This window comes from Thalassophryne amazonica, chromosome 9 (genome assembly GCF_902500255.1).
Source record: "Thalassophryne amazonica chromosome 9, fThaAma1.1, whole genome shotgun sequence".
NCBI classification, from domain to species: domain Eukaryota; kingdom Metazoa; phylum Chordata; class Actinopteri; order Batrachoidiformes; family Batrachoididae; genus Thalassophryne; species Thalassophryne amazonica.
This window is the reverse complement of record NC_047111.1, coordinates 105,174,946-105,189,336: the sequence shown is the minus strand read 5'-3', so window position 1 is coordinate 105,189,336 and position 14,391 is coordinate 105,174,946. Positions and strand designations below refer to the sequence as shown.

At 43.3% G+C, this 14,391-nt stretch overlaps 1 protein-coding gene across 1 annotated transcript in view; it reads left to right on the top strand.

Annotated features, from left to right (window-relative positions):
* cfap58 (cilia and flagella associated protein 58) overlaps nucleotides 1–8,958 on the top strand; it is a 47,480-nt gene extending 38,522 nt beyond the window's left edge. The window contains exons 16-18 of the mRNA XM_034178895.1: nucleotides 5,768–5,887; nucleotides 6,756–6,880; nucleotides 8,770–8,958. Of these exons, the coding sequence (XP_034034786.1) occupies nucleotides 5,768–5,887; nucleotides 6,756–6,880; nucleotides 8,770–8,878 (354 nt within the window). The 3' untranslated portion in view covers nucleotides 8,879–8,958. The remainder of the gene's footprint in view (nucleotides 1–5,767; nucleotides 5,888–6,755; nucleotides 6,881–8,769) is intronic.
* The last annotated feature ends 5,433 nt before the right edge of the window (nucleotides 8,959–14,391 follow it).

Sequence of the window (14,391 nt, the reverse complement as noted above, 5' to 3'; positions counted from 1 at the left end):
GGCAGAGTCGCATGTCGGGCCGGACCCGACCGCAGGGGGTCGTGACAGGAAAAACACCTCCATTGGAAACCTTAACGGACAAGTTGGAACATGCCCAAGCTGTTAAACAATTTCTCAGTTACTCACTTGTTGAAAGCCATCAAAAGCCGCCTGAATTTTACAAATGGTTTTCAACACGGAGGTGTTTTTCCTGTCGCGGTGCACACAGATTCGCCGAGTCGTCACGGAAACGACTCGGCGAATTTGCGCGCACGTCTTTCATTACAAAGTGTCCTTAAACAGTGGAATGTCCGCATAAAGTCCTCATGCTGGCCTCTTCTGAATCTTCTCTGTTCTCTCACGGCGTCCTGGGTGAATTAAGCCCTAAATTAGGATGTTTTCAGGTCGAAACAGGCCAACGACGGCGCCTGGAAAACCAGCTTAATTTCTCGAATAGTGTCCACTCGGATATTCCTCACAGGTCCAGAAAAAATTTTGATAAAGCAACGCGCGCCGTCTCGAGCAACGTGTGAAACAAAGGAATTCAGCCGAGAGGGCGGGACCACAACTCACTCAAGGCCTGCCCACAGGGAAATGACGTCACCGACACGCGTGAAAAAACTCACACATGCACACGAGGGTTCAAGCATGATTGGTGTAATCGCATGTCATTCAAATCCATATAGTTTTTTTTTAAATAAAAAGGTAGGATACTTTTCTGATAGACCCAAAGTATCCAACCTTTTTATTTTTTTTGAAGAACCTGATGGATTTGAATCACGTGTGCTTGCATGAGTCAACCTTGAACCTTCATGCGCATGCGTGAATTTTTTCACACCTGTTGATTGCGTCATTTGCTTGTAAGCAGCCTTTGTGTGAGGATGGGTGGAGTCTCTCATCGTTTTTTCTTTGCAAGGAAATGGCGGAACGACTGGAGCAGCGCGACTGCATCAAATTTTGCCAGAAACTGGGCGACAGCCAGGTGGAAACCATTCGGATTATTCAGACGGCTTTCGGTGACTATCCTCTGGGCATCACACAAATTAAGGAGCAGTACAACCGGTTTAAAGATGGCTGCACAACGGTGGAGAGCGAGCCGCGCTCCGGTCGGCCATCAACACGCTGAAGTGACCAGATCATTTCCAAAGTGAATGCTGTGGTGACGTGGGACCGTCGTGTGACTATCCGAGAAATTGTGGAAAAAGTGGACATCAGCACTTTTTCAGCACATTCCACTGTGACAGAAGATTTTGCCATGAAAAGAGTTGCAGTGAAATTCATGCCAATGGCTTCGGCACAAAGCTGATGGCGGAGCAAAAGCGCCTTCGTGTTGAAGTCTCACAGGACATGTTGTGACATGCCCACCTCTTCCACCATTCGGAAGATTCAGACGGCTTTCGTGGCTTTTCAGTTGTGTGACTATCCGAGAAATTGTGGAAGAGCTGGGCATGTCACAGCATGTCCTGTGAGACTTCAGTACTGTGGCGCTTTTGCTTCACCATCAGCTTCGTGCCAAAGCCATCGGCATGAATTTCGCTGCAACTCTTTCCATGGCAAAATCTTCTGTCACAGTAAAATGTGCTGAAAAAGTGCTGATGTCCACCTCTTCCACAATTTCTCGGATAGTCACATGACGGTCCAGCATCACCACAGTGTTCACTTTGGAAATGATCTGGTCATTTCAGCGTGTGGATGACCGACCAGAACGTGACGTTCATTTTTTTACTCAAATTTCTGCACACAGTACCCCATAATGACAATGTTAAAGTCTTTTTTTTTTTTGTTTGATATTTGCAAATATATTAAAAATAAAAATCACGTGTACATAAGTATTCACAGCCTTTGCCATGAAGCTCAAAATTGAGCTCAGGTGCATCCTGTTTCCACTGATCATCCTTGAGCTGTTTCTACAGTTGATTTGGAGTCCACCTGGGGTAAATTCAGTTGATTGGACAAGATTTGGAAAGCCACACACCTGTCTACATGTAAGGTCCAACAGCTAACAGTGCACGTCAGAGCACAAAACAGGCATGAAGTCAAAGGAATTGTCTGTAGACCTCCAAGACAGGATTGTCTCAAGGCACAAATCTGGGGAAGGGGACAGAAACATTTCTGCTGCTTTGAAGGTCCCAGTGAGCACAGTGGCCTGCATCATCCCTAAATGGACGAACTTCAGATCCACCAGGACTCTTCCTAGAGCTCGCTGCCCATCTAAACTGAGTGATGGGTGCCTTAGTGAGGGAGGTGACCAAGAACCCAATGGTCACTCTGTCAAAGCTCCAGCATTCCTCTGTGGAGAGAAGAGAACCTTCCAGCAGGACAACCATCTCTGCAACAATCTATCAATCAGGCGTGTATGGTAGAGTGGCCAGACGGAACCCACTCCTTAGTAAAAGGCACATGGCAGCCTGCATGGAGTTTGCCAAAAGGCACCTGAAGGACTCTCAGACCATGAGAAACAAAATTCTCTGGTTTCATGAGACAATGATTGAACTCTGGCGTGAATGCTAGGCCTCATATTTGGAGGAAACTAGGTACCATCCTTACAGTGAAGCATGGTGGTGGCAGCATCATGCTGTGGGGATGTTTTTCAGCGGCAGGAACTGGGAGACTAGTCAGGATTGAGGGAAAGATGAATGCAGCAATGTACAGAGACATCCTGGATGAAAACCTCCTCGAGAGCACTTTTGACCTCAGACCGGGGCGTCGGTTCATCTTTCAGCATAGACAATGACTCTAAGCACACAGCCAAGATATCAAAGGAGTGGCTTCAGGACAACTTTGTGAATGTCATTGAGTGGCTCAGCCAGAGCCCAGACTGAATCCGATTGAACATCTATGGAGAGATCTGAAAATGGCTGTGCACCGATGCGCCCCCCCCATGCAACCTGATGGAGCTTGAGAGGTGCTGCAAAGAGGAATGGACAAACTGGCCAAAGATAGGTGCACCAAGCTTGTGATCTCATATTCAAGAAGACTTGAGGCTGTAATTGCTGCCAAAGGTGCATCAACAAAGTATTGAGCAAAGGGTGTGAATACTTACGTACACGTGATTTCTTAGTTTTTATTTTTATTAAAGTTGAAAAATTTTCCAAAAAAACCCTTTTTTCATGTAGTCATTATGGGATGTCGTGAGTAGAATGTAGAGGGAAAAGTGAATTTACTCCATTTCGGAATAAGACTGTAACATAACAAAATGTGGAAAAAGTGAATTTTCAATTCAATTTCAATTTATTTTCATTTATATAGCGCCAAATCACAACAGAGTTGCCTCAAGGCGCTTCACACAAGTAAGGTCTAACCTTACTAACCCCCAGAGCAACAGTGGTAAGGAAAAACTCCCTCTGAGGAAGAAAGCTCAAGCAGACCAGACTCAAAGGGGTGACCCTCTGCTTGGGCCATAATACACACATAAATTACAGAACAATTCACAGAAACAATTCACAAAACGAATATGCAGGAAGCGCTATGAATACTTTCTGGATGCACCGTAAAAACATAAGGGCCCTGTCCCACTGGCGTTTAGGAGGATTTGCGTATGGATTGCGCACAAAATTGGCCCATATTCGCCAAACATCCGCAATATCCGTGTAACATGCCTATATGAGTCGGCCGTTATCCGAACATGCCCGTGATCATCCGCAGAGGCACGCATGTCTGCAGCCAGGATTTTTGAGTAGCTCAAAAATCTGGATGCCGGATGACATCCACCTTACATACGCCATACATACTCAATTCATACACAATACATACTCACTCTATGCGCTGTATATCTGCCGTTAACCGCTGATATCCGCAACTGATGGGGATTTGCGGCTTGGCAGCGGCCCGGGACCGTGTGTAAAACACATATATTGCGTGCCCATCATGTCCACATCACAAACTAAAATATGTTGTAGCGAATGCATACAAATTGGCCACGAATAAAGCGTTTTTATTACATCTGCTTTGCAGCTGATTTGTGGACAATCTGTGAATGCATGACAAACACGTCACGTAAACCCAAAGTACTATATGTGGCAGAAAGCAACATACCTGCCAGTCAGTGCCGGTCCGGTTGTGTAGATCCACAATATTGTAGCTCTGTAATCCAGGACTTTTATTTAACACCAACCAAAGGAAGAGTTGCTGTTTAGCCACAACTCATGCTGGTCTGTTTTCTGTGACACTCTCCAAAAAAAAAAACACCATCTCACACCCATAGCGTACACATGTACAGTAGATGGTCTTAGTAAGGGTTTACAGTTTGAATTATAGATATGAACACTTGGCATTTATAGTAGTTTTTAATATCATTTTAGTGCAATTTACATGTTTTAAAGCAGCAAAAATGCTTTGGCTTCAGACCCCCTGACCAGGGCTCCGCCCTGGACCCGCCGGGGCCTGCGGCCCCTGGACCCTGTCTTATTTTCCTCTGAAAATCGAATTTGCCAATCTCATCCCTGCATACAAGAAGCACACTCGGGCCTTTCGGCATCACAATTCACACCAACACCACAGCCTCTGGAGCAATTGCTGGACTCGGACAAGTTGATTGGTATGTTGTTGGATGGCAGCAGTTATCACACTACGTCTTTGGGGATCCATAACTACATCTGTACGTCTCCACAGCTGGACTGGCAATGACTGGCAGGTATGTCGAGTTCTGCCACATTTATATAGTACTTTGGGTTTACGTGACGTGTTTGTTATGCATTCGCAAATTGTCCACAAATCAGATGCAAAACAGACAGTCCGCAATACCCTGTCAGTTGTGGATATCAGCGGATAACGGCAGATATACAGCGCATAGATTGAGTATGTATTGCGTATGTAAGGCGGATGTCATCCGCAACCAAAATTTTGTGCAGCTCAAAAATCCTAGCAATGGAAAAACGTGCCTCTGCGGATAATTGCGGACGTGTGCGGATGTCGGCCGACTCATACAAACATGTTTCACAGACATTGCAGATGTTTAGCAAATATAAACCAAGTTTGTGCACAATCCATGCACAAATCTTCCTAAATGCCAGTGGGACCTGGCCCCAAGAGTCAGAGCCCTCCATTCATTTGCGGCAGTGTTTTCCACAGCCAGTCCACTCACCAGCATTCTGTAAACAATGAAAATGATCCACCAAGATAAAAAATGAAAATAAAATAATGTTTTATTGCTCAGTTTCTGATGCGCACCACACGGTGCAGTACCGACCAGAACCGCTGGGTGTAAACGGGGCTGTCGGCAGATTTTGGATAATCGTCAAGGTGTGACAGCTACATTAATTTATTAGACATACCACAACGTGCGCCAGAGTTTTTAAAACAGTCAGCAGATGTTGGGTAAATCATCAAAGTGTGACAGAGCCATAAGTCCAGATGTCTTGATGTCCTGCAACTGTGGCCAGGCTGGCAGCAGCGGCTGTTCCTCTCTGATCATCACCACTATTGTGTTGTCCTCCCCTGCAGCTTGTGAGTATGGCCCAGCCCCCTCCTCCCCCAGCACCCCTCCCACAGTTCTCTGAATTTCTCAGAATCACACAACAGCAGCGATTGATGGAGCATACTGGGAAGAGCCTTGTTGTCTCGCCAACTTTGAAAAATTCAAAATCCAGGTGCGATGCTGACTACGCCCTGTGAGTGAAGTGAGGGAAGAGCATCACCCAGTGAACATAGCACAAAATCAAAATCCTTGCAAGTGCCGTTCGCAGGCTGTCGTAGCCCAGTGAGATAGGACCCTTAGTGAAGCATGATGTTTTACACACTGTGATGTGTTTTATTTCTTGGCTCATTTCATCTCTACTGACTTACCAAGGAAAAAGAAAAGTTGTACGTGGAGCTGAAGCAAATTGTGGCAAGACAACCTGGTCCAGAAGCAGTGGAGCAGCTCCAGTGGTGCCAGTGGACGATCCGAGACAAGACCAAAAAACTCAAGGTCAAAGAATCTTTGTTGTCTTTATGTTGTCTGTTTTGTTGTAATTCACTAGTTACCCATTCTACGCGCGGGTAATAGAGAAGAATTTTAGCCATGTCATTGTATATTTCATGTCACTTTAGTTAAAGTGTATTAAGTTGCATTGCATTGTGTGTATGTTGTCATTATTAATTTTCATATAGCAATTTGTGACATTCATGAGACTCAAGTGAATGATGGTAAAAGGTGACAGCATGTCATATCACTGCAATGCTCTGGTATGCCATACACAGCAGGTACATTTTAAGTAAAAAAAATGCTCACCTTAACTCACGTGCAGTGTGCGCTGGCCTGTTCAGATTCATTAAAGTGCACCCTAGCCAGCTCCTACTACATAGTAAGTGAAGTACCACGTGAACTGCAAAAATAAGGGCTCCAGTGAGCAGGTCATGTTAGAATATATAAGGCTGACGTGTGTGTGTTCGCGCACGTACACTTTCAACATAAGGGCTCCAGTGACCTCCCCTTTGATGTCCCCAGTCATCATAGCAAGTTTGGTGTTGATTGCTTAATTACTGTGACTATGCATAGCGAACACACACACATGCACGCACACGCGGTCAGCTTCATAAATTATATTAATTAATTCACATTTTAGGTTTGCTTTTAGTTTGTTTTTGCTTGTGTATGTGGAGCTAAAATCAAGAAAACAAATGCTTACACTAAACTAATAAAGTTATGATAATCAAAGCTCACATTGGTTTTATAACATACAGCAGCTACGCAGTGTGTGCAGTGTAGGGTTACAAAAACATTTGATTGGACATCCTGTGAAATGTACTAGTTTGTTTCTCCACATGACCAACTGACAATATTCTCTCTGTCACAGGCATTGACAGCACAGGTGAGAATGCTCGACTCAAAGATGATTGACTACAAAAATGAAAATCAGAAGTTGTCCGACGAACTTGCAAACATCAAGAAGAAATACTTCAGTCAGAAAAAGCTTAATAGGTGAAGTCAAACTGTAGATTGTGTGCACGTGTTCACTTGGTACACAGTTTAGGTGCACTGACATGAGCATGCCTTTGACTCACACACTAGCACGAACTGTGTTGTGCTGTAGAGTAAATGTGTCTTTAACGGGTGCAGACAGGGCACCAGAGGTGCACCGGTGCATGCTGTTGCGCACAGAGAATTTTGAAATGTTCAAAAAATCTTTCACGCACAAATGTCGTGCTATGCGGCGCAATCTAATCTCCAACATGACGTGCAGCTCATCAAGTGCAGTAAAGAAGTGGACAGAGCGAGTGGTGACGTCAGCTGATCACATCAGAGCACAGCTCATCTGAAGGATTATAACAAGAAGTTAAATCTGTTATAAACATACTTTAACAGCTGCACACAAGAAGGAAAGAACACGCAATTGTTTTATCAAGCCATGACAATGTAAACATGACAAATAATTACCTTTTTAGACGGCTCAAAATGCTTTCTGTAGGTAGTTAGACATGCGCATGCTCTGGCTGCAGCCTCCTCTGTGATTCAGGATGCGATTAGAGCTGTTTTCAATGGCAAATTTGCAGAAAAAAATTATTAATCCACCACGAAATAATTATTTTAGCATCCAGCACAGAGCACATGTGGAACACAGAACGGCATCCAGCTGTGAACACAGCAGGTGGGATCGTCACAACGACGTTCGTGCTGTTGCGTGAAGCCCCTCTCACATCGGGCCTGCTTCAAGTTGCTTCATGCGGCGTCATGACGATGCAGGAATGTCTGCATCAGGTGCACACAGCAGGGGGCAGATAGGAGATGAGAATGCAGAGGAGGATCTGTAGGCAGTCTGGCTGCAGCCAGACTATGCACTCTGATTTCTCTTCTTGTTTATATTTGTTCTTGTGCAGGGCTGCATATCTGCACTCTCACTGATTTCTGTTATACTTTATCATTCTTCCTTTGACTGCAAGGTGCGTGCGTGCGTGCGTACGAATGAACCGTCCGTGAGTGATGTCTGGAGTTATACTTGATGTGGGCATGTCCTGTCTCTGGCAATCAGTCTGTGAGCAGGACTTATGTCCTTTTTTGTCCTTTATTTAACACAATTATGAGAGAATTTGAGGGGAGAGCGAGGAACTGCCTGCAGCCAGCCAGTTTTTTTTCTTTTATTTGTTCACATGTGCGCACGCGAATGAATCGTCTGTGAGTGGACTTGAGATGTCCGGACTTTTTACTGGATGTGGACATGTCCTGTCTCTGGCAATCAGTCTGTGAGCAGGACTTTTATAGACTTATTTAAACACAGTTGTGAGAGAATTTAAGAGCGAGGAGCTGCAGCAGCAGCCAGGTTGAGCATTTTTTTTTTCTGTGCTCTTTTTGAGTGTGTAGTTTTACTGCATTGTGTACATGGTAAAAATAAAAACAATCCTCAGTGATTTATACTTCGGGAACAATGGAAGACAGCAGGAATCATAAATTGGCGTTAGGTAACGTATTGTGAGGGTGCCGCTTCCAGTCACATTGTGCATCGTTGCTTTGCTCTGACTTGCGTTGAAACCACTTGAAACCTTTCTGCGTCCTGTGCTCAACACAAAAAAAAAATTAAAAATGTTTAATCTTTGCCGTCTGATTCGCTTCATCCTTTGTGTCATCACGGTGTTCAGGCGTTGAGCTATATCGTCTCGGCACGAGGTTGCATCCACGTGGCGTCGTAATGATGCCGCTCGAAGTGGGCCCAGTGTGAAAGGGGCTTGAGTCACAGGCATGCTCGTGTCAGTGCACCTTTTTACTATTACTGTTGAACAGCCGATGGCTGCAGTTAAAATGCAAATTTCAGGAACATGCAGGGGTCATGTTTGTTTTGACCCTGTGTGGTGTTTCTGATGTCTGTTTGTCTCCAGTGAGCAGAAGACTAAAACCAGAGTGGAACATGTGGAACTGCCACAGCTGTGCGCCAAACCACACTTCACTGGGGGAGGCTTCAGGATGGACAATCCTGGTAGAAAATAAGGACCATTTTAGGTTTAGTTTCAGCTTATTTTCAGTTTTGTTAGTTATGGCGACCATCATTTCTGAGCACTTGTCCACAAAGCTACATAGTGGTAAAGTGACCTCTCATGATTGGGTTTTCTTTATGGTGACAGTTTTGAAATAAACTCATTTAATATTTATAAATGAAATACACTACAATGCAATAGACTTGAGAATGATTAAAAAAAAATCCATTCAGGTTCATAGTTATTTCCGAGGCTGCGTTATGATGAGCTGTTGTGGAATTTGCGGTTTCTTTTTATTTCTTCTACAAGCTTGACAATGACATAGAACTGCAACACTTGAAGTCTTGATAACTGGTGTAATAGTAGCGGAAATTATCAACATAAAAGGGCCAAATCATTATGTGGTGGATAGAAGCACCAAAATTGGTATAGATAGGGGAAACCAGGGCATGGTGAATCACAGGGCAGAGTGAATCAATAGCTATAGCTGCAAAACTACATATATTTGCATCAGTTATGCCATATTTTTATGCATAAAGACATCCCCCTTATAAATGAGTGTTTGTTTTTTAGATACATTAAGGGTAAAACTAAGTGGCAAGTGAATTCAGTTTTTCCTATCAAAATTAAATTTTGTGGATGTCAGTGTCTTTATATTTATTTCTCACAACTGAGGAAAGATGGCCCAAAAAATTATTAGTTAGAAGACTACCCTGTCCAACTGATGAGCACGTGTTATGTCTTCTCAAGACTATCAGCTATTTGATAACATGACTCGTGTGTCACATGCATTCGGGGCACAGTGAATCAGTCTAGAAGTGGATCACAAATATACTTGTTGAAGCTTATACATTTATTTTTCCATGAATTATTTCTATAATTTGTGTATACAAATGACTCTGTGTAGGCTCTCAGTTGTCCAGGTGGTTTCCATAGTAGCTTCTCTACTATACAAATGACTGTTTTCACGTCTGAACAGAAATTGACAGTTGTATTTCTGTTTCTAAAGGACCTATATCACTATATAAGACACTCACACATTACATAGCTCGTTTGCTGGATTATAGTTTATATATGCATCAGCACATGAGAGATATACTTTATTGATCTCACAGTGGAGAAATTATGTTTACACTCCAGTTACCTCAGACAGCAATCAGTGCACAATTATTATTTGTTTACCGTAATAATGGCACACATCAGAATTAAAGACAGCACATACACATTTGACATTGTTTATATGCACTAAGTTTGAAGAAGTCCGTTATCCGAATTGAGTCAAGTGGGTGAAGGCCATGCAGCAACCCTGAGATGCGCCGCCGTCAGCTTGGGGGGAAGGACGGGGGCTGCAGCTAAAACTGCACAACCCCCGCAGAAGGGGAAAGGAGTGACGTAAGCAGACGCCGGAGTGGGGGGTGTTGATGGGAAATAGGAGGGGGGTGGAGGGAGGGAATGGAGCATGCGTCAGTCCTGTGAAAAGCAGTTTATTGTCTTTGTGAGTTGAGATAAGAAACAGCCAAATGATCCCCAGGCCGAAGAAAATTCCTCTGGAGGGAAAACAGTCGGGCAGTTTGACCTTCAGACTTGATAAGCTTGTAATGCTATGGTTTGAGCAGTGAAAAACACTTTCTAACAGTTCCACTTGAACAACAAAATCCCAATTATGAATTAAGAATATTCCCAATTATGAATTAAGAATATTCACCGGCTTCTGAAATCTTCAACTTCAACTGCAAGGCACGCATCTGCTCCAAGATGTCATCCAATTTGCGTCTGAGTTCAAGAGTCATCGCAGTCTGAGAATGCACTGCCTTGCCAACCTCGTTAGTCATGACAGACAAGCGAGGGCCCGTGGTTCTTGATGCCGCAGTCTTGCCAATTTTCCGGTAGATCAGGGCAGCACATAAGCCAAAAAGTACCAGCCCTGCTACCATAAGACCAAAAATGAATAAATCCTCAACGTCCTCAATGGAGAAAGGTGCCAAGCATGCCACAAACCAAGAGCACCAGGAGTCGAGAACATAGCCCGCAGGATGCCTTCCATCTGGGCAGGTAGGATCCCCCGGTCCTGACCTTCTTGTAGAAAAAATGGTGTCAATAGCGTTCAGAGACCAGTTGATCAATTCCATGGTTAATCCAATAGTAGTCCAATAGATCCAGTATCCAATATAAATTGAGGAATTCACAGTCTGGTGAAGTAGGGACTTGAAGGTTAAAGCAGAGAACAGAGATAAGGGAGAGTGGAGTAGATGCGACCGCCCTCGTCGTAGTCCCAAGCTGATATATTTAATAATTTTGAAGAAATCTTTATAATCATGTGTTTTTTCATTATATTCTAAGTTAATTCACTGTGCCCTGGACACTGATTCACTGTGTCCCGTGAATTAGTGTCGGGGGAGAGGATGACATTTTTCGGGAATTCCATGGGTCACGTGATTCTTTGCGGGATTCCCGCAGGATGGGAGTCAAAATTTTAGCAATCCCATGATTGGGATGGGACGGGAATAAAAATGAACGGGAGTGGGCAGGAGCGGGAATGCCAAAAATAGATGATGATTTTCATCTATTTAAAACAACCAAAATTACACCCGTCCATTGTTATGCCGCAACATTCTGGCTTTAAGAAACACTATAAGAAATCAGAAAAAATAATTGTGGCAGTCAGTAACGGTTACTTTTTAGACCAAGCAGAGGGAAAAAAATATGGAATCACTCAATTCTGAGGAATAAATTATGGAATCACCTTGTAAATTTTCATCCCCAAAACTAACACCTGCATCAAATCAGATCTGCTCGTTAGTCTGCATCTAAAAAGGAGTGAACACACCTTGGAGAGCTGTTGCACCAAGTGGACTGACATGACTCATGGCTCCAACACAAGAGATGTCAATTGAAACAAATGAGAGGATTATCAAACTCTTAAAAGAGGGTAAATCATCACGCAACATCAAAGCGTCAAGACAGAAAACTTAAAGCAATATGTCTCAAAAATCGAAAATGCACAACAAAACAAATGAGGAACGAATGGGAGGAAACTGGACTCAACGTCTGTGACCGAACTGTAAGAAACTGTTGTGTGTTGGGGGGTGTGGCTGGATGTTTTGGTGTTCTTTTCTTTTCTTTGCTCCTCAGGTGGCATGGAAACTGATTTGTCTGTGGAGAAGGTGCTGGCTGAAGAATCCTCACCCTCATCAACATCATGTGAAGCACCTGTGACTGGTGCTCACATGCAACCTTAAAGACTTTCAGCTGAAGCAGATAATGGGATGGCGTTCTGCTTTTAAGGCATGTGTGATTCAAGCAGAACTGCCGGGAACTCGACCTTGTGATGTTCGTTTGTGAGACGCTGAGGACCGCACCTGGGTTTGACACATCGAGCCCGTGAAGCAAGGAAGGGTGAGGACACATGCTGTCAGCACACATTAAAGGTAATTAAGTATGTGACTAATTGTTGATAGCAACTTGGTGTTTTGTTACATAGTATACTTGAATTGTGATGAGAATTGTGCAGCTTGCTTCTCACTGCTGTGGCGTGCAGGATAAGTGATCCTCCACTTGTTGTGAGAAGCTGCTCATTTGCATAAAGATAAAAAGTACAGACCTGAATGTGTTGCTGATAGCGTGTGTCTTTTGAAAGATGTTGTAACTGCTGACTTACCTCACATCTTCTTTGCTTCACAGAGAGTCAGTTTGTCGTGTCCACCTGGGGGGTGTTTGTCTGGTGGTAGTGGGTCCAGGAGCGCCGGACTTCTCTCCTTGCGGGCGCTGGAGAGCGTGCCAGCAGTCACTCCTCCAGAAGGACGTTGGTTTTGGTTTTGTACATTTTATTTAGGCACAGGTGAAAAATAAATTGTTTTTGTTGTTGGAACCGCTTTCTGGTTATTTTTAGCGCTGGGTTCTGTCTGACGCAGGTTCGCTCCTCAATCCGCGTCGACACATAACAGAAACTGCCTAAAGGAAATGGGATTTACATACAGAAAAGCTAAACGAAAGCCATCATTAACACCTAAACAGAAAAAAACAAGGTTACAATGGGCTAAGGAAAAGCAATCGTGGACTGTGGATACCTGGATGAAAGTCATATTCAGTGATGAATCTCGAATCTGCATTGGGCAAGGTGATGATGCTGGAACTTTTGTTTGGTGCCGTTCCAATGAGATTTATAAAGATGACTGCCTGAAGAGAACATGTAAATTTCCACAGTCATTGATGATATGGGGCTGCATGTCAGGTAAAGGCACTGGGGAGATGGCTGTCATTACATCATCAATAAATGCACAAGTTTACGTTGATATTTTGGACACTTTTCTTATCCCATCAATTGAAAGGATGTTTGGGGATGATGAAATCATTTTTCAAGATAATGCATCTTGCCATAGAGCAAAAACTGTGAAAACATTCCTTGCAAAAAGACACATAGGGACAATCTCATGGCCTGCAAATAGTCCGGATCTTAATCCAATTGAAAATCTTTGGTGGAAGTTGAAGAAAATGGTCCATGACAAGGCTCCAACCTGCAAAGCTGATCTGGCAACAGCAATCAGAAAAAGTTGGAGCCAGATTGATGAAGAGTACTGTTTGTCACTCATTAAGTCCATGCCTCAGAGACTGCAAGCTGTTATAAAAGCCGGAGGTGGTGCAACAAAATACTAGTGATGTGTTGGAGCGTTCTTTTGTTTTTCATGATTCCATAATTTTTTTCCTCAGAATTGAGTGATTCCGTATTTTTTTTCCCTCTGCTTGGTCTAAAAAGGTAACCGTTACTGACTGCTATAATTTTTTTCCTGATTTCTTACAGTGTTTCTTAAAGCCAGAAAGTTGCCATTTGAAATAACTTTAGTTTTGTGTCATGTCTGTGATCTGCTTTTTTTCTACAAAATTAAACAACTGAATGAACATCCTCCGAGGCCGGTGATTCCATAATTTTTGCCAGGGGTTGTATAAGCTTTACTTAAACTTAAGCTTTACTTAAGCTTACTTAAACTTAAGCTTAATCTTAAAAGTAGAGAGGGTGTCTGTCTCCCTGATCCGAATTGGGAGCTGGTTCCGCAGGAGAGGAGCCTGAAAGCTGAAGGCTCTGCCTCCCATTCTACTCTTACAAACCCTAGGAACTACAAGTAAGCCTGCAGTCTGAGAGTGAAGTGCTCTATAGGGGTGATGGTACTATGAGGTCCCTAAGATAAGATGGGACCTGATTATTCAAAACCTTATAAGTAAGAAGAAGAATTTTAAATTCTATTATGGAATTAACAGGAAGCCAATGAAGAGAAGCCAATATGGGTGAGATATGCTCTCTCCTTCTAGTCCCTGTCAGTACTCTAGCTGCAGCATTTTGAATTAACTGAAGGCTTTTCAGGGAACTTTTAGGACAACCTGATAATACATTAGTCCAGCCTAGAAGAAATAAATGCATGAATTAGCTTTTCAGCATCACTCTGAGACAAGACCTTTCTAATTTTAGAGATATTGTGCAAATGCAAAAAACAGTCCTACATATTTGCTTAATATGTGCATTGAAGGACATAT